We start from the raw sequence: 21,069 nt of genomic DNA, 5'->3' as shown, positions 1-21,069 counted from the left end.
ACATATTTTTTTTAGTTTGCATAATTTCTTTGATAGTTCTTAGAGAGGATATTTATGGGTTTGTTTGTTTTCGTCTTCTTCCCATTTAGGCTAAAATTGCTCGATTGACAAAGCGGTTTGGAGCAGCCCGGGAGGACTTGAAGAAAAGACAGGAAGTAAGAACTAGATTTTTTTATACTTGTTTTTCTGAATTAGCCTAAACCTTGTGTCAAAAAATAAAGAAATTTTATATGCAGAAAGATGGGACCTGGTTGTTCAATGGTGTTCACAAAGTAGGATTGTGTTGTTTGGTAAAGGCAGTGATATGAAAGAATAGCCTTTCAATATCTGTTATGCAATTCTGATTTGTACAGAATGTTCTTTAGGTATTGTTAGTATGGAAGCACCTTAAACTGTATGTAAGTAAATCTAATTTACTTCAATATGAAGAGTACATAGTAAATACGAGTGAATCCCACTACTTTGATTTTGGGGTGGAGGGGGGAGAGGAGAGGAATTCTTTCTCTGTGTCTAGAATGAATATTTTTGATCAATATTTTTGAAAAAACAAATTGGAATTTGATTAATTCAAATTAATGAATTGGAAGCTAAAAGTCCGCTAACATTCAAGAAGAAATTTTGATTCTCATGCTATAAAAACCAGACGGCAAGAGGCTTATAAAGAGGAAGGATGTAGGAGGGGGAGGCAGGTAGGACCAAGGAGGTTTTGGGGGATTGTAAAACATGTCAAGTTGTTGTCTCTAGAAAATGTATGTCTCGTATAGAAGTGAATGAATATGCAATATAATGAAAGCATGAGTTAGCAAGCTGACTTACGGTTGTTTTGTTATGGCTTTTCCCTCTTGCTCTCTTTTTTTTTTTCTTCTTTTTTTTTTTTTTTTTTAAGAATGCACCAAATGCACCTCTGTCTCCAGTGAAAGCAGCAAGTGACACTGCAAACACAAACAATGCAACTTACCGGTAAGCAAACCACATCTCTGAGACCATGTTAAAATTTACAGTAGGACACTTGAGATATCTAATCTAATGGATAATCCCTGTACTTTTTTTAATTAAAGTGCTCTTTCTTTTCCTTCATTGCTCTTCAATTGCAAAATTTGATTTTCTTTCACAGAAGTCGTAAATGGACAGTATTGAATCCATTTTTAGGTAAACTGAGATGAGTGGTGTTTCAGCAGTTAAAAAATAATGGATAAAAATGAAAGTTTAATTTCAAAGAAAGGAAGATTCTCATGGTGAAAGGCAAAATTGGTGCAAGCACTTGAAAATTTACAAATAATGCTGCTTTTTTTTTTTTTTTTTCACTAGGGGAATATCCAAAATTGCGTGAGGGGCAGAAAATAAATGGGTTTAGAAAACCTCAATTAAAGGAATAGCTGTAAAATAAAGGTTTTGTCATCATTGTACTGTTCATAATTATACTTGGTGTGGCTCTTGGAGAAATGCTAACTGAAACTTTGTTCCATAGGAATGCTGGCACAGTGAGGCAGTTGCTGGAGTCAAAGAGGAATATAGGAGAGAGCACACCAGCAACTTTTCAAGCCCCTGTGAATGCAGGTAAGAAACTGCCTATGGACTATAAACACACTTCTTAAAAGTTTTACTGGTTTCCGTTAAACAAGTAACTAACTGAATGGAGCAAAACTGGGGTTTATGGCTGCTTTTTTTTTTTTCTGGCATCAAAAATATATATTTATTTTTTTTTTTAGCTTCCTGCCACATTCCCAGTCTATATTTGTGTAGTGTGCTGTCATGGTTTCCCTTACTAGGTAAGGGAAAAAATGTGTTGATTTGGCCAACCAGAACATGCGGATAAATGAGATGCTTCAGCAGACTGCTTGCTGGGTATGGCAGCAAAACTTGCCGTCTCTCAGCTGCTGAGAAGTGAAGCATATGACTTGCAGGCCATTTTTTTGTACTTGATCATAGTGGGGTGCTAATAGCTTCCCTTTTACTAAATGGCTACTGAGGTTGAATGGGGAACTAAAGGAAGCCATAAGCCCTAATTCTTAAGGAAAGCAAGTTGGAAAATGGAATTCCTAGATTAGAATTTTATAGAGAGCGTAGAATCAAAACGACTGTTAATTACATTCGTTGTAGTTACACATCCTTGTTTTTAAAAATAGTTTATCTAATATTCAGTGCTGAATCTTTTCCACAGAATCATCTCATAGTAGACATATACTGGCTTTCTGTATCATATTGTGCTCCTGATCTATAGATTTAATCCTGAAATGTTGTTGCATAAAAGCGAGTACCTTCTCTGACACATTAATCCTTGGTTTCAGTAGAACCTTCTGGATACAAGGTCCTATACAAAGCAATTTAGTCATAACTGACTTAGTTTTCCCTCTCTTGTGTTTTCCACCGTTCCTCTCTTGTGTTCTACCATTTCTGTAATGAGTGTTTAAAATGCTATATTTCATGTGTTTTCGACAGTTAGAACTTGGATCTTTCTTGAAGCCTGTTTGTGTCATAGTTTTTGGCATATCCTAATTTTTTGCCATTTATATATAGTTCTTTCAAACAGAAATACAATATTGACTGTATCTTTAACGAGGCTAGTTCTACGAGTGTAGGACAGAAAAAGGGTATCGATAGCCTTTCTTTGAAAAACAGTTAATCATATACAACATTTTTCTCAGAATCATAGAGTGGTTTGGGCTGGAAGGGACCTTTTAAAGATCACCTAGTCCAACCGCCCTGCTATGGGACAGGACATCTTTCACTAGATCAGGTTGCTCAAAGCCCTGTCCAGCCTGACTTTGAACACTTAAAATGATAGGGCATTCACAACTTCTCCGGACAACCTGTTCCAGTGACTCACCATCCTCATCGTAAATTGTTTCCATTTGTTGTATTGGAATGAAACTTCCCACTTGGTTCAAATACTTAATTTTATTTTTCTTAATGTTTTTTTTTGATGTAGTGCCAGCTTCCAGTCTTGCTGCTCCTCCAACAGTTGTCAGTGGACATCCTAAACCTCAGACTCCAGTGACCTCCACCAGCTCTTTGACAACAACAGTTCTTCCTGCAGCTAACACAGCTACGGTTGTAGGCACTAACCAAGTGCCCAGTGGCAGCACTCAGTCAGTGTCTGTCTCATTGCAGTCTTTGCCTGTAATCTTGCATGTACCTGTTGCAGTGTCATCCCAGCCTCAGCTCCTGCAAGGCCACACAGGGACTTTGTTAACTAACCAACAGTCAGGCAACGTTGAATTTATATCCGTACAAAGCTCATCTACAGTTGGTAGCCTTACCAAAACTACAGTGTCTTTGGCATCAACTAACCCAACTAAACCAAATAACGGCCCGTCTGTGCCCAGTCCTGGTATTCAAAGGAACTCTCCAGCCAGTGCTGGATCAATAGGCACAACATTGGCTGTACAGGCTGTTTCCACTGCACATCCTGTTGCCCAGGCCACAAGGACTTCTTTGCCCACAGTGGGTACTTCAGGACTTTATAATGCTACCAACAGCCGAGCTCCCCTACAGATGAAGATTCCCCTCTCTGCATTTAGTAGTACAGCTCCCATTGAACCACCCACCATTACCGCACCCAGAGTTGGTAAGTTGTGCTTGAATGTTGACAGCGGGAAAGGAAAACAGTTGTCAAAGGGAAACACAAAACTCCACTCCTGTGGAAATTTGTTTGTTAGTGTATTTTATTGAGATGGCTTTTTTTTTCTGGGTTGCCTTTCTGTTGAAATTGTCAAGATCAAAATCATCTCTGTCACAGATGTGTTTCAGCCGTTGTTGGAAATCATCTCTCCTTAGATGGAGTCAGCAGTATGGCTCTGTAAGCTTTGTTTTATTTAGAACTTGATTTATAGCGTTCCTAGCATGAAATCAGAAACTCCCATTCTGCCATTAACAAATTGGTATATTATTTTTAATACAGCCTCTCAAAATAATCTGGCTGCCTTTCTAAGCAAGGACATACTGAAAGGAAAGCATAATCATTAACTTAATTTTCACAACACTTAAAAGTAAACACAATGGGGGGAAAAACGCAACTGAATACTACCGTAGTTCCAACGAAGTACATTTATTGTATTTAGTATAAAACCTCTGAACACTATGAATGTTCAAATATGGTATCTAGATTAATTATTTTAAAATACTTTCCATTTAAAATACTTTCCATCTTTGGCCATGACATGATGATTCTCTGCACTTTTGATTTACCTTGAAGACTTTTTTCTAAGAGGTCCTCAAGATTTCTGAGTGAGTTGGAATTATAGCAAGTTTCTCATTGGCACAGTGTAATGTTAAAATGAAGTCAAGCAGAGCGTGACATCAGAACTGGTTCTATTTAATTTTCCCATCTCTAAGTTACCTATGTTAAAATACATCTTCCATAGGGTTGGACAGTTATATCCTTAGTCTTGATTTTTAGCTCTAAAGCTAATATAATGATTTAATGCAACATAAAAAGGGTTGTGACAGATCAGGCACAGTGACCAAAGGAAGGGCCTGTGTGTCCAAAAATGTCTTACTTTCTGCAGTTCATGTAGCCTTAGTGTATATACCTTAGTAGTTTTCTCACTAGAATTGAAAGACTGCTTTGGGTGAGCACTGTTGGTGATAAGGTCTGGTTAAAATGCAAAGGAATGAGAAGGGAGAATTTGAATCTAAATTTTTACCTTAAATACTCCAGCAACTTCTGCTGTAGTTGCTAGTGTAGATATGTGTTTGGCTGAGGCAATACTCAGTCTCCCTGCACAAATCGCCTCAGTTAGGTATTTTCAGTCTGTTTAACCGTCCTTTGTTCAGTCAAATTTTTGTACAAAAACATTGAGTAATGGTAACTTTTTTCAGTTTAATATCTTGTCAGTTTACATACAGAGAGAGGAGGATTTGGAGTTACGCTTTGTCCTCCAGTAAACAAGGGAATTGTTCATAAAATATTTTGCGTGTACTGTCAGACTTCCAGGGAGAGGAACATGTACTACTTCTAGGCTGGAAAGTGCCATTTTGCTTTTCTGTATCTTCTGTTCCCTCTGAAAAATGCTGGTAATCAAGCTTGAATACTTACAAGTGAAAATTAGGGCTGAAAAATGTTTAATGTGCCACATACTGAATGTTTAGTATCAAACAATTTTGAATATTGCCTCCAAATTTGTATAGTGGATAGCAATATCTCGTGCTGATTAGATACTGCAAATGAACAATTTCTTGACCCCTCAGAAAACCAGACAAGCAGGCCAACAACAGATACTTCGGCAAACAAGCGAACTGCTGAGGGAACAACACAGGTAGGTTGTTGATTATGTCTCTATATAAAATCCTAAAGTTACAATCCACAGGAGAAAAGTTCTTTACCTTTATTGCTCGTAGTGAAACAATTTTAGTTTCTTTTTTGTGCCATCCTTTCTAGTTTCTGTCCATTTGTATTTTTCTTCTTCTTCTGACCCAGAGTATTACTTGGAGCGTGAGCTTCTGATAATCTTTTCAGAAGTTTTCTGATGGAGTTTATGTAAGTAGATGAGTTAGTAATTCAGGAGCACACTAAAAACTTGTCTGATGCAACAGAGCTAACATACAAAAGAAAACCCTGCCCAGTTTTTGTCTGAAGGGCTTGAACTTAAAGCTACAAATATTTTGTAAATTATTGCAGCGCTCTCATTTCAGCACTGATCCAGAAGTTAATAAGAATTGGGGTTCTAATATTTCATTGCCTCATGTCATAGGAAAAAAAAAAGGAAAAGAAACTTTCTTCAGGAATAGCTTCATGACAAAGGAGAACTTGCAGTACTTCTGGATTCCTCGTATAAGATTTGTTGAACTTGCTTTGAAATTTAAAGGTTGACATTAAGCTATTTAAAATTATTCATAATTAATTTTACTTTTGCATACAGATATTTCACAAAGCACCTCATAGTTACATTGCTGTTAACTGGAAGTTGTTTTATTTAGAGGTATAAAATTAATTTCTTCTAGCCAAAATTCCCACATTTGGTAGTGTTTCACAGTACAGTTAAATCTGAATTGTATTTCAAAGCAAGAAGAAAATATGCTGGACAAGATTCTGGTTTTCACCTGTCGCAGAAATAGTCTGGCAAAGATAACTGGTATTATAAGAGTATAAACTGTGCCTCACTCTACCTTTTTATTAAGGCATTTCATAAAGAATGGTTGTTTGAAACTTCATTTTTCAAAGATACCTGTGGATTATAGCTATTAAAACATTTGTCAGTACTTGATATGTAGGAAATTCAGTACCAGAATGGATGACAGATAGACGGTTTTAACATTTAATTTTCAATATAAGCTGCATATTTTGGAATTTTTCTTCTTTGGTAGAGCCTGAAACCCGGAAAAGATTTTGGAAAGACAGATTGTGTGATAGTGGTATTTAGCAATGGAAGGTGAGCAGGAGGGAAATAAGACACGTGATGCTTTCCGGTTTTCAGTCTTCTCTTATAGTGTATGTTTCTAGGTTGGCTTTCAGTAAAATCAGTTAAAGCATGTGTAATGCCATGGTTAATAAAGAAGGACCTGATGCATTTTAATTGGCTAGTGAGGTATGGAATTGACATGCCATATCATTTGAAAAATCCAGTTAATGCCACCTGCTTTTTGTTATGTAAAATCCAAAATATTATGTATTACTCCGCACTTCACAGCTCTCAGAACAAAAAGTAGTTCGCTGTGTGCCGTATACCTGTGGCATATTTGATGGTACAACTTTGATCAATTGTTTCGAAAAGCAGTTGAAACAGGAAGAGACTTCATCAGAAAATAAAGAAGCGGTAGAAGCAGCACAGACGAATTTTAACTTCCCCGAGGATGTCCTCTTTGGCTTGGAGGAAGAGGAAGAGGATGCTAAGAGCATCAAAAACACCCACAAGCAGACTGGCTGGGCAGCTAACCTATTAAAACAATGGCTGGCCAAAAATGGCAAGGATCCCAGCTTTGAATTGGTCCCAGTAAGTGAACTCAATGATATCTTAAGAGAGTTTTATTACACAGTGAGGAATCATGATGGAAATACCTACAGTGTGGCAAGCTACAAGTCAATGCGTGCTGGCTTAAACCGGCATCTCAAAATGCCACCTTATAATCGCCAGATTTGCTTAATGAAGGACAAAGAGTTTGCTAGTGCAAACATGGTATTTGTGAGCGTGCTGAAGATGCTGCGCATGCAGGGGAAGGATGAGACTCACCACCATCCTCCTATAGCTGCTGAGGACTTGCGTAAGATTAAACAATCCGGTGTGCTGGGATTGCACAGCCCGCTGGCACTCGTCAACAAGGTGTGGTTTGATTTGCAGTTGCATTTTGCCAAACGAGGGAGGGAAATTTTAAGAGATCTGGCTCCAGATGCTTTTGTTGTTGAGAAGGACAAGAACGGGCGTCGATATGCTATGTTTAGGTATCCTGGCAAAGGAAAAAATGGAGAAGATCCTCATAAAATGGGTAAAATGTATGATATGCCAGGGGACCCAAACTGTCCTGTCTTTTCCTTGGAGCTTTATTTGTCTAAGTTGCCTCCAGAGCCCCCTGCCTTTTACCTGCATCCTTTAAAGCTAACGTCAGAGCAAATGCAAGAACAGCCTGTCTGGTACAAAAGAGAACCGATGGGTGTGAACTACTTAGGTACCATGATGCCCAGGATAAGTGTGGCAGCCAGGCTCTCTCAACGATATACCAATCATTCGCTCCGAACTACCACCATCCAGCTACTGTGCGAAGCAGGACTGGGGCCTAGAGAAATAATGGCAGTGACGGGCCATCGCTCCGAGTCTGCTATTAGACACTACTGGGGAGCTGCGGAAGTTCGCTACAGGGCTTGGTCAGATATAATGGAGAATAACTCCCCCAATTACCTATATAGCAAGATCCCAAATGAAGCGATAAAAGAATCGCTATCTGGTGCCTCCACCTCTTCTATAAACCATGTTGTTCTAGAACAAAGCAAAATTTTATTCCCTAAGAAATCTGTGGTGCCAGCTGACACCAGTTCTGTGACTTTAGTCCCTGAGGGACACCCATCTCTGAAATCCAAAAGCCCTGTCTTGTTGAACCACAGTTCTTCCAAGGTGTTTCTCCCCAAGAACATGGCCAGTGGGAAGATTCAAGGCTGTTGTAACGAACCTGTCTTTATAAAGCGTGTGATAAAACAAGAACCAATGACTTGATGCTTCTGTAATGGAACTGATTTCAAATGAATTGCTAAAATGGAAAAATTACCAGATTTGTTTTTTCACTTGGTCTACTAACGGAATTTCTTACGGTCTAGTTCAGCAAGAAGTATCCTGTTCGCACTCCTGAAGTGAGCTATGGAACAGAAACTTAAACAGAGCAGGGCTTGGAGTTTGTATGACTTTCTGTGGCAGCTGGGACTCTTAAGTGGCTGAGCAGAGCTATTTTAAAAAAAGTGAAAGGGAGATATTGATTTCCACTTAGCTGAAGAGCTGTGCTTTCTTCACTAAGTGCACGGCTTTTATATTTTGTGAAGAGTGTATTTATTATATCATTTTGTGCCTGCTGGCACTAATGTAGCATCTTACAAATCAAGTACTTGATTACTGAAGAGCATGGAGAAAGTAGAAGCTCAATGAAATAGACACAGATACACTACAAATATATACATATGCATGAAAACACCTGGAATTGCTTGACCACTGTCACCCTCTCTATTCAAATTGTTATCAGACCTACCAGAGGATTGTGCCTTTTTTTTATTATTTTTTAAAAACATTCTTCTGAATTTATTTTTTCTGTGAGCTACAAATCTGCATAGCAGGTCTTTTCCGATTTAAAATTTGTGGCTAAGATTTCAGTCATTCTGTTCTCCAAAGGCACTATTTGATAAAAAAAAAAATATTAAAATTAGGATCTCTGCAGTTGTGCATGAAATGGGGAAAACTTTCTCAAAATTGGAGCTGAGAACAGGTTTGTTGCTTCAAAGGCGAGTAATCAGAGTTGAAGTGTTGACTCTGTATGTGCTTATCTTGTGAGAGGGGGTTTTTTGTACTTCCTCTCACCTACCCCTTCCATTACATTTCACATTGTCTTTGCACTGTAGTCAGCATAGTCTTTGTCAGTATAGTATAATTCACAAGAAGCACATCCTGTTCTTCCCCACCAAACCCTATCCAAATATTATTTTTGGTTTTAACTTCTTTAGATGAGTTCACTATAGTAAACTGATACTACCATTACGTTTTCCATAGGAGATTTTTACAGGTTAGAAATCCTCAGGATAGTGGATGTGAATTTTGTCAGAGAAATGAAATTGTAGTTTGAAAGGCTGTTTAGTGAAGAAAGATTACAAATTAGGAGGACTAGTCGTAGTTCATTTTTAATGAATCACACTTGAGAATCTAACTCATGGTTTGTCTCTGCTATTCTATGCCATGGTTTTCACCAGAGATTCTGACAAATAGAGAGATCTTCCTGTAAATAAAAATGGAAAACTGGTCATCAGATCACAAATTATGGTAGGTCCGCTTTGGAAGAAGAAACAGTGTAGCATGTAAACTGTTTTCCATTATGTTAACTGAATGAAATAAGAATGATTTTGTCCTTTTCAAATGCATGTGTGTATGCGTGTACACACGCGCAACCCACACGCGGTTTATCACACTAAGGACTTCACTGGAAAGCGTGTGTGTTGCTCAGCAGTGGATGACATGGAGAAAAATCCCATCTGAAATAACAAATTGACTACGATAAACCCTTAATTCTGTGGAGAACTTCCTTGGTGTGAAAGGCTTTCAGATATCAAATGAGATTTATCAGTTTGTTGTAGTCTGAACAGAGGACTCAATGTCTGAACTTTGGAGGTTTTATCTTGGCTGATAATGTTTACCTTTGTGGCCTTGGGTAGGTTATTCATACTTACTGCATCACATTTCCAAAGCGTAAGACCAGGACAGAGTGTTCCATTTTTCTGACAGATCATGTTAAAGACTAAAAGGTTTTGAAAGTGCTATATTTATCTTACGTATTGTGTTTACAGTCACTTTTATTTGCTGCTGTTAGAATGATTGAGCTAGTTGATCAGATATAATTGTTAATATAGAAGTTACTTCTGCACAATCCTACACTTCCTTAGTTGCAGCGTTAACTTACGACATAGATGACTAGAGGAAGGAAATCGTGGATCCAGGACTTCAATTTTGTCAAGCCTGGAGTAAATCAGATGGAAATGGTAGAGAAAGTAATCCTTTTCAATGGCTAGAGAGAAGAAAAAATGAAGGGCAAACAGTTCTCAAAATATAGAAGTGTGCAGTTACTTATTCCGGGATATTTTAGTAACACAGATTTCCAAATTTTAGGGATTCATAGAATTCATTCAGCCAGACTAGCAAACCTAATTTCTTGTTTGAAGAGACTTACTCCGAACTTTCACCAAGATGGCTATGTATTATTTTTAAAAAAAAAAAAAAAAAAAAAAATTCCTGACTTTGTCTCAGGTAGTTGTTTGATCCAGCATACTGGCATTGAACACTTATCCTGCAGAAACAAGAAAAGTATGTTGCCAGGAGATGATTCTTTTTTGTTCCCTCTTGCTGCATACTGTGGTCATACTGACCACATGCCCTGCTCTGGTCCCAACCGCATCTAGGTAACTTACTGTAACAGCATATTGCTGATAGTTTTATTCCCTAACACAAATCTAGTTGGTGATTTAAACTGAAAAAGGGACTCTTTTGGCCAATCTGTGTGTGTGTATATGATTCTTCTTTATTACCATTTGGCTTCTAACTTGACTTCCATTCTGTTGGCTCATAATTCGTTATTTTTGGCTTCTCATTTGTTAAATTCTAATTCTATTGGTACCAAACTATACAATCTCCTCTTATGACCTTCAGTTTGAACCTGATACTTCAAAGCTACTGACTGCAGTATTACTAGCTTTTTACTTTTGTATGGGAGGAATTTTTTTTGAAAATGAGAAAAAGGATTCCTGGTTTGGGCTGGAAGTATTATTGCTTTACAATAGCTGGAGTCGGTGTTCACTAAGTTTTACGCTATATTTGAATTAATTCTAATTAATAGAATATATTTCTAACCTTCCAGAACTGAAAAATCTTTCTCCTGTTCCCCCTCCCACCCAGTGTTAAATGAATCTTTTCTACATGTTATTTCCTTTCTAGAAAAGCTGAAGTAGGCAAACGGAATGGGGGTTTTGTTGCTTACGTAAAGCGAACTTCGGCTATGTGTACAGTAATGTGGGCAGCAAGGGGCCTCTTCCTTTTCTTTTTTTTCTTTTTCCTTTTTTTTTTAAAACTGAGATAAAATTTCAAGTCAATCCTGTTTATTGCAGTACTGCTTATGCTGTGTGAGCATCATGAATTCTATCAAAATGGACATGAATTGGACTCCTCAGTGGCAGTATCAGCAGAGAACCTCAAACAGCAGGATAACTGAGTTTCTTCTTTTTTTTTTTTTCTCCCTTTCCATTATATTTCCATTATAGGTGAAGCATGTTGGTGAACCAATAGGTTAAGTACAGTTTGTTTGTCTAAACTTAAATTTAGACTTTAGCTATAAACTTAATACAAAATTCTTAATCATAATTTAAAGTTCACTTTAAAAATCTGAATATAACAAATAAACTCTGAAAGAAATTCATCATCTGTCGCTCTTGAATTTTCTAATTAGATCTTTTCCCTAAAATAAGAACATTTCGGTTGGAAAAAAACCCCTGCACTTAGCTGTAACCAAGTCAACTAAACTAATTTTTTAAATAATGGCTGACATTTCATTGATTAAATTCCATTTCCCTTGATGGAGGTGACTCTGAAAACAGTGGGGAATGACTGGAACTTTATATATAATACATCCATATATTTAGTTTTGCATCTTATTTTTGTAATGAAGCTTTGGTACTGGTACTGTGAATCTAGAACTTGGGTTTTCTGTGCTTTTTCCTGATAAGTTTGGAAATCTCTGCTGTTACTTCAAGGAGTACCCTAATTACTTTTCATTTTTATTAAGTTGGCGCAGTATTTTACAATATGTTACATTTTTTAGTCTTTTATTGCTATTTAAGTAATTCCTCCCCCCTGTAAGGTACTGTGGTGATGTAGAAGGTAAATACTCTTCACTGTCTGCACTTTCTCTGTGCCTCCTGAAGAGCTCCATTGCGCACAATGTCAAATACTTTAAGGCATTGGAAGGATGCTTTGAAATTGAATGTGTTCTTGGCTTTGTTATGTTTTTAGTCTGGTACATCTCTTTTTGGTTATCCTAAACTATCAGCTTCTCAATAGTTATATACTGTTTAGGTCAGTATAGTCAAAGTTTTCAGTAAGCAGCATGGACATATGGTTTTGGTGTATTACTGCTGCTCCTTTTTCAGCCTTCCTCCGCTTCTTGCTCCGAAAGGAATGGCTACAGGGATGTGGGAGGGGGCATCTTGCTATGTTTGTGTTAGTCTCACAACTTTTTTTTTTTTTTTCCTGGATACACAGAAATTTAAGTATTATTCAATCCCAGTCATTCTACCAACAGCTGATCCAGTGCCTCAGGTCCTGGAATTGCATTTCTGAAGACATGACAAGCACTTTTAATGTATTGGGTAAATATTATTGTTATGGAGGCAAAGGCATTTTTAATTATATAATAAATCTATAGAATGGTTTTTAAGTATTTTATTATGAATCCCATTTATAGGTACAGGATTTATATATATTATATATAATATATAAATATAGCTATGGTATACTGAAGGAATCTATGAAAGCAGCTTTTATTATGTTGTGACGTAAAATAATAGTGAACAAATTGGAATGGGGTTGGATGTTTTAAAAATAGCTGGCGTAAAGTCAGTCTGTTCAAGAATGATTATGTTATGTTTATTAAAACACCAGGTAAAGCGAGTAGTCCTTTCTTCCCTGTTCCCCACTGCAGGTGCACCTTATCCTCTTATGGACTAAATCTTCTTTCAGTCTAAATTTCATCTGTGCATTTCACCTTTTCAGCTAATACCATTTTTTTAAAAAAACAAAACAAAAAGAGAAATCCACCAGTGTCTTATCCATTTCCCATTGTTTCTGACATGCCTTGATTTGTTTGGTTGAACTACAGTTTACTTGAAGCTATTTTGCTGACTATTGGAAATTCATCTGGTAAAATGTTAATAAAGTACACTTATAACTCCTATCCCTTTACTTTGCAATGTGTAACAAACTTTGTGAATGTCTGTTGGGAAACAATGTGAACAAAGTGGATATGTCAGCTTACGATTTAAAAGCAGCTCTTAAATCTATATTGTTGAAACATTATTGATGAATGTTTCCTTGCATTTCATGGTTTTGTCACTGGAAATAAATGTGCATAATTATATATGTAAAACAGGATATTTGATTTTTGTCTCTGACCCTTGGGTTGTGTTTGTGCTGTTTAAAACGCAACTAGCTCTCATCTGTGAGGTGGAACCTTTACCTGAGACTAATTAGAAATGTAGATTGTAAAGATGTTAGCAGGACAGTTTAAAAGTCATACAAGAATGGACTCACTTGAATTTTGTTCCTTATAACAGACACTCAATTCAGCTACATGACGTCCTGGTGGGAATTTTTCACATAATTTTTTATTTCATTTTTTAAAGTGGTTTGTCTTTCCCTGAGACCATATCTGTGCTACCCAGACCACTCTCAGTTACTGAGAGTGGCTTTCAATAAGTAAATAGACTTGTGTTTTGTAGACTCCAACTTGTCATTTTGAGCCAAAAAATTGAGAGGAATATTAAAACAATCTAACTGATTATATCATTACACCAGACATGGATAATAGCTTTTAAAAGCTGCATTAAACTAATCTGAAAAGTACTATAAATAGAATACATTTACTGGTTAATAAGATGATCTTCCATCATCCAAGATGGCCATCCCACATAATACTGCTGGGAAACTCTCTGTGGGCTCTGGGGAGACAAGGTAGATGTTTCCCCTTAAAAGAGTAAGAACCAGTAGAGAGATGTGTGTGGGCACAAGTGTATGTATGTTTTTATTATATACACTTTTAACTGTTTCATTATGGAAAAACAAAGTCACAGCAGTAGAGAAATACTTTGAGCATTGGGTCAAGTGTTCCTTTGTGGCTCTTAGTTGGGATTATTATTGCTAGTGCCTAAAAACCAGCATTTCTGGCAACCAATCTCTGGCAGCCTTCTTGATTTATTATTTTTATTAATAGGGGTGGCAGAACCAATGTCTACTGTTCGCACCAAAGAAGTGAGAGGGTATATAATACATAGGGGTTACTAGGACTGGTTATTCTTTTTTTTTTTTTTCCATGTTTGCAATGTTCTTGTTCTGTAGGAAGTGTTGCACAGCACTGATTAAGAGTAAGGGAACAGAGGAATGTTGTAAATGCAATACATAAAATGTCTGTTAATAGTGTTTGAGTATTATACAAGTACGCAGCCACACACTATCAAAACATATATTACAGCCCAGTGAAATTTTGTTAGTGCACACTGTGATCTCAGTAAAATGGTGACTCTATTGCATTATCATTTTCATTTTGGTAAGACATGACAGATACATTTAGTACCTGGTGAAATAAATTTTCATGACAGCTTTGCAAGGCTGGAATAATTACTTCAATTTTATGGGAGTTACTGCATTGGAAAAAATAACTGTTAAGGAGTGATAAGTCTGACATTGAAGCAGTTAGTGACTGAAATATGCTTCAAAATGTATTAAAAAAAATAATTTCCACAGCTGCTTTGATTTGTGTTTGAAATCTGTATTTTTGTATATGGATGGCTAAAAACGTATTATGGGCCTTACAATTATGCATACAAACACAGAATCACCACCTTCCCCACACACACACCCCCAGTTCCCAGGACATACCTTTAACATCGCTCCCCATAATGTAAGATTAATTTTGCTATTATATAACGCCGTGGTGCGTCGTGTATGACTGTGGTGGTGGGATGCTTCATGGATTTTCTGTTTTACAACCCCCAGAATTTTTTCTGTTTTGTTACTGTAGAAACGGTTAATAATAAAATTGTCTGCACTGTGTCAGTGTGCCACACGTAATCTTCAGAATTTTGATCTTTACTACCCTGGAATTAATTTTTATTTTGCACTGTATTTTTTTGTTGTTGCATTTTTTTTCCCCCCTCATTTTTCACTTCTACATACTGAAATGTTCTTTTATGAAAAGCAGGTGGCATTACAATGAATAGCATTGCTATCTCTGTGTGATGAACTGAACCGTGGCGTTATATAATACCAAAACCTTTTCTAAATCGTATATATCATACATGAATAGAGAAGTACATATTCAGAACTTTCTTCAAAATACCAACATTTACCTTTTGATTTTTCATGTGGTACAATACATGTGCATGTGTGTATTTGTGCTGTTATATAAAGTGATGTAAGAGCTAACGTTTGTTGTTCAATTTGAGTTTTAGAGATTTCTTTCCCAGTTTTCTTCAGTAGTTTGCCGTTGACGTGTATGTGCTGTGATGTTCTAACTACTCCTTTCTTTGTTAAATTTCACAGTTGTGGTTATGATGGGAGATTTTCTCAACCTCATGTCTGCCATATGTGCTTTGGCCTTTAAATTCAGTCTCCTTCCTTGTATTTATTTTCCTCGTGGAATTGGAATAGCATTTTTACACACACACATGCCCCTTTTTTCTTTCTCTTTTTTTTTTTTTTCAAAGTTACAAATGATAAATCAACATGATTTACAGCAGTGCTGAGCTGAAAAACTTGCTGGATAGCAAAGCTAAGGTGATATTCTTTCTCCCACCACAGTGTATTTTACAACAGTGTGAAATGGTCTCAGCATGTGGAAAAATGTAAAAAGAAAAAAGGTAGCAGCCTGTCTTGGTGTCCCTACTTTCCCAGAGGCAGATGAGGAAACTGCTTCAGAATCACTTCAACACCAGAGACAGCCCTTCATTTTATTGCAAGGCTGATTCCTTTCTGATTTCCTTTTATTAATTTACTGTTGACTCTAGTGTGTAGGTTAATTATTAGATATTGCAGTCAATGACATATGGGATATAATGACAGTCTTCCAAATGAAAGAAGAAAGTTCTTAATTACACAGCATTCACATCGGTTTAATTGCAAATCTTAATCATGACTTCAAATTCAGGTGACCCTGTTGACTGTATTTATGCATTTTTACCACGTTCCAGGGTTTTTATTACTTCTAGGAATTATTTTTCTACTGTACTTCTTTTTCAAATTTCTATAATATCCATATGGCATTGGTTCTAGAAAGTTACTATGCAATTCTTTTCTTCCTCAAGGAAAACTGTACGACTGCTGCTTTTTCCTAGCACTTCTCCCCGCAAGTAAATCTTGTCAGTACATCTATTTCTCAGTACTTTATTTGTTAAAAATACTTTTGTGGCTGGGATTGTAAGAAAGCAGGTGTTCTGTTGTCATAGTATATGCAGCGGAAAAAGCATGAAATTCTGAGTATAGGTCATTTTTACCAATTCTTTGTAGAAGATCCTGACTTGAAGTGTAATTACTGTAATACGAAAAGAGATTTCATGTAAGAAATTAAAACAAAGACTATTTCTAGTAGTTTCCATGGTAAAAATACCTGAAAATGTTCAGATTTTTTTCTTTTACAGAAGAATCAGTCCTCTAGATCACTTTTCAGCAAAAGTCTTGCAGCTAGTAGAACACATAGAAATACGAATTTCTAGTACCTAATTCAAGTGGAGAAAAATGCACAAATCTGAATAGTTGCATTCATTTTTATACATACTTCCCATTATTTTATCTTCCATATGCACTATAAAACATGGTTAACTGTATGGTTCAGTTTGTGATGTTGCTACTTCCAGGTTGTACAAAGTTACTTCATCAGCTGTGGATAAAACAGGTCCAAAATGGCAGTGTGAATGACAGTATTTTGGAGGATTTCCACTTACTTGGAGTTTAAAGACATATACATTAAGATAAGTGAGCTGTTAAGAAGGATGGAAAAGGGAGTTCAGCAGTTTACATTTCTTTTAAAACCCAATGTAAACTTTTTTTGGTTTGATAACTAGAAACTACCCAGATGCTGCTGTAAACAATCAGATTTATGTCCCACTTCTGGTCTGTTTGGAGACTGGTGCTCTGGTTCTGAGAAATGATCAAATGGTGGTTTTGAGGGTTGTGGTTTTGTTTGGTTTGGGTTTTTTGTAACTGTGATCTTTAAATAGATAGAGATCACTTCGTATTACTGTGAGTATTTTACTTCTGTTCCAGCTTATTTGATATTCAAAGGCCACTGAATTGTCTGTTTTTCAGACTTGCTAGGCAATATCTGAACTAAAGCACCAGGCGTATGTTTTGGGTTCTCATTAAATGGTTTTAACTATTTCTCTAGTGTGACCGTACTGATGAAGAGGTGTTACGATTGCATCATCTGCATCTGTGCTCTTCTGCAGAGATCAGATGAAGCAGGTTCAGGTTTTTGGCTTCCTGTGTTTGGAGACAGCCAAAAACCAGTAGCAGACCAGAATGCTTTGACTTTGCTTTTCTGCGTTACCAGTTTCTGCCCAAACGCTTGCTGAAATCTAATATTAGGAGCTGAAAGACTTGTGTGAAGGTGGTTCATACGTGACTGAAAGTCCAGTATCAGGCTTCCCTTCACCTTCATCAGGGCTGCAAGCCTTCTTAAGCTGGTTTCAAATTTTGTTCGGAGCAACATGTCTGAATCTCCTCCTCTGATGTGTGACACGGCAGTCTCCTCCTTAGAATCCCGTTCCCTTCTTTTTACAGAAGCAATAGCAGTTGTTTCTAGCCTTCCCTCAAACACAGCTCTGTTGTAAACTGGAGTTTTCACAAGTTCTTGTGGCAACAAAAATTTCCCTGAGAAATTCCCCTAAATTTCATTCAAGGGAGATACATGGTTGGTGAACTAGGAGAATCTAGTTGGGGCAGCTGGGGAGTGAGGGCTTCAGGGTGTGCTGTGCGTGGAGTACAGCATCTTGGAGTATCTGGAATGTGTATGTGCCCTGGAACCAGGACTCTGGGGGATGTACCATGGAGCACCACTCAAAATGCTGCTCTGCAGATCTGCAACTTCTAGTGTGGGTTGTGGAAAGAACTTTGCTACTTACGGATAGTTCCTGTTGAGGAGGTTGGTACCACAGTTGTTTAGTAGAAAGCTTTGAATAGCACAGCTAACTACAAGAAGGTCTTTCCTCCTGAGAAGTGCATGTATGAGACCACGTCAGCTGACTGGATTTATCATTTAATAGTTGCCTGTTTAACTAACTCAAGATTTTGGCCTTCCAGAGACACCGAAATAGAAAATACATGCAGTGATGCTTGCTGACTTGGAAATTCAAAGAATGTTCTTAGCTGGCATGGTTAAGTAGGGCTTCAAAACAGTTCTCATAGAGAGTATTTTTTTAAGGATTTAAATTTTTCCTTGCAGAGGGAAAAATGAAAGGATATTACTTCAGACTAATGTATTTTATAGAGGGAAGAAATGAATAGCTTAATGGGTTTGTTGGGTTTTTTTTCTCCAGTCTCCATTTTTCAGTCTGCTTTCTTCTGGCAGAGAGACCCATAGTTCAAAAATACACATCATTGACTGGGAAGATTATCAAGTTGGAATGAAATTCCTCTTGACTTCATGCTAATCAAGTAATCATTGATTATTCGAATGAGCCTTTTATCTTAAGCTTCAAGTGGGTAAATCAGCTCATCATACCAAGAAAACTGAAGCTGGAAAGTTTTTGAAATAAAAATCATTCAACCAAAGAATTATACGGTTAATAAATCCAAAAGTTGTTTCTCTGTGTATAGCAAAGATAGAATCTCTATAGAGATCTTTTCTATCACCTGTGAACATACCCAAGTAGTTAGATAGTTCTTTCTGAAATTGTGTATCATGTAGGTTATTAGCACAATTTCATCAGTGGCAGCATTAGAACTTAAGGCAAGAAGAAATCAGGTTATAATTGGTATGTAATGAAGGGATCAGTCATGTCAGGCACTCCAAATTCAGTGACCAATAATTTGGACACAGTTTTTGTTTACGTTTAGTAATCATCTGATATCTCTTCCCCTCTCCTGAAAGCCTTGTCTTTGTGAGAATTGTCTTTAGGACCTCCTTAAATGCTTAGTTTTACCCAAAGGAAAGGTCACAGAGCAGATACATAGAGCAGATAATCTCAGCGTTTAGGTTTTTTGCATCTGTCCCCATCTGTCTGTGCAGAAAAATCTCTAATCTTCGTAGGATTTATCATGTTGGCATTTGTACAGGCCACGTGGTGCCGATAACTTACGCTTTTTTCCGTGTTAATTGTTATGAGATTTTGATAACTACGTTGCTTTCCTAACCCTTTGTCTGTCCTGGGGAACCTGGTTCATTCTAAACCATAAATTGGTAGCAGTTTGGTCCAACAATAAATTATCATCTCTTCTACAAAACCAAAACAGCCTCCCCCCAGCCTGAACAGCCAGGAGACAGCAATTGATCCAGAAGATGAATCTTGTTCAATGGTTCTCTAGGGGTTTTTTTATAACATTTAGCCTTCACAATAGCTTAAAAGATCCCTTTATCCTCTTTAAAGAGATGGTTTACAAATGGCTTCATATGTAGAATAACAAAATGCTAAAATTTGTGATAATGAATAAAAATACAGTAATTACTTTTAAAACCTGGATACGGTTAGAGTTTTTTGATTAGTGTTTTATAAGCATTACAGGTTCCAGTGTAGCTTTTCCTTTTTCTGATTGTGGAGTCAGTTTCTTTAAAGGCACATGGGCCGAGCTGTCTCAAGATAAGTAATACATTGTCCTGGTGACTCTTCTGTCAAAAGGTTATGCTACTATAGAAGAAAGCAGAAATTACAACCAGATTAAAATATAATTGAATGATACTCAATAACACCAAATTGTTACTTATTTACCTGCAAAATAACAATATGCTGTATAAATAACTGGTCATCAGGTTTTTTATTCCTTATGAAGCTAAAAATACTTTAATACTTGATACCGCTGTACAGTCATTTGGTTATTGCCTGTTTTTCAAGTCCTGGCAAATTTGTCTGAAATTTCTTCTTCCTGCTCATTTCATCAGTTCCTTTCTAATAAGTGCATCAGTTCTGAGACCTCTCCTTCTCAATGTTCAATTCGTATCCCTTTTCCACCTGTGTTCCCTGGATTTGCTTTTGCAAAATGAAGGAGTTTTGTCTTTCAGAGCGGGAAGGTGACAGGAAGCGATTCAGGAGGTGTCATTGATCTTACACTGGATGAAGAGGACGATGGCTCTTCTCAAGGTAGGTGAAAAAGATTTTGCTAGCTGCAGGGGTAACTGAGCTACAAGTATTGCCTTATCCCTTCAATGATAGAAAGGAATAAGCTTCAGTTTCTGCTTAGTGTGTTTTATTCCTTGATGTTTCAGTTAAGTTAAACAGGACTGTTATTAAAGAATTCTGATAGGCATTAAAGAGAAGGAATTCTACTTACTGTACAAGAGTCTTTAAGATTTTTACCTTTCCCTTAATTTTAAGCATTGTTGCTTTGTATGCTTACATCTGTTAGGCTTGTGGAATAATTTGAGACATTTGAATTCTTTATTATATTTTGGAAAGTTCTTCTAGATGTATTTCATTTTTCTGTTTACCAATTAATTAAAGGCATTTTAGTTCTACAGTTAGCATTCAGACATTAGATTATTTCCGCTTCTAATCTTTTGTTTAACTAAAAAGCTTTGAGCAAGATTTTAGATACCAAATGCAGATCTGTGCTTTGCTTTGGGACTGTATGCCAAGATTAGAGTAAATATAGTTGTGCTCTTACATCCTTTGGCACTGCGGATGCACTTTGTCTTTTAAAAGAATACATTTTTTTATAAGTCTTGGGTAACTGTGGGCAGCTCTCATTATAATTAGCATTGGATTAGCAAAGAATTATAGTATGTTAGAGAAGTACTAAGAGTCTGTACTTAAGATTATGTATTGCGCTGTCATCTTAACTGAAAAATTGGTATTTCTACTATTAGAGATAAAAATTCTGCTTGGTCTTTGCATTCTGATGTCCAGCCGCCAAGAAGTTTTGGTTCCTCTAGACAACCACAGTAGCTATCTCCCTAGCTAGTGCGTTGAAGTTCTAC

At 36.8% G+C, this 21,069-nt stretch overlaps 1 protein-coding gene across 12 annotated transcripts in view; it reads left to right on the top strand.

Moving 5' to 3' along the window:
• The window catches only part of ATF7IP (activating transcription factor 7 interacting protein), a 101,594-nt gene that overhangs the window by 65,369 nt on the left and 15,156 nt on the right, over positions 1-21,069 (top strand). For 6 of the 12 annotated variants that reach the window (XM_054199134.1, XM_054199155.1, XM_054199113.1 and 3 more), the window contains 6 exons: positions 90-155; positions 887-960; positions 1,469-1,557; positions 2,930-3,568; positions 5,191-5,258; positions 6,630-11,275. In XM_054199134.1, the coding sequence (XP_054055109.1) occupies positions 90-155; positions 887-960; positions 1,469-1,557; positions 2,930-3,568; positions 5,191-5,258; positions 6,630-8,144 (2,451 nt within the window). In that variant the 3' untranslated portion in view covers positions 8,145-11,275. Of the gene's footprint in view, positions 1-89; positions 156-886; positions 961-1,468; positions 1,558-2,929; positions 3,569-5,190; positions 5,259-6,629; positions 11,276-20,154; positions 20,234-21,069 lie in introns of those variants that run through there. The other 6 variants (XM_054199218.1, XM_054199209.1, XM_054199200.1 and 3 more) reach the window with 3 other exon arrangements.

This window comes from Rissa tridactyla, chromosome 1, assembly GCF_028500815.1.
Source record: "Rissa tridactyla isolate bRisTri1 chromosome 1, bRisTri1.patW.cur.20221130, whole genome shotgun sequence".
In the NCBI taxonomy this organism is placed as follows: Eukaryota; Metazoa; Chordata; class Aves; order Charadriiformes; family Laridae; genus Rissa; species Rissa tridactyla.
Note: the sequence above shows the minus strand (reverse complement) of the source record. Positions and strands in the feature narration are given on the sequence as shown.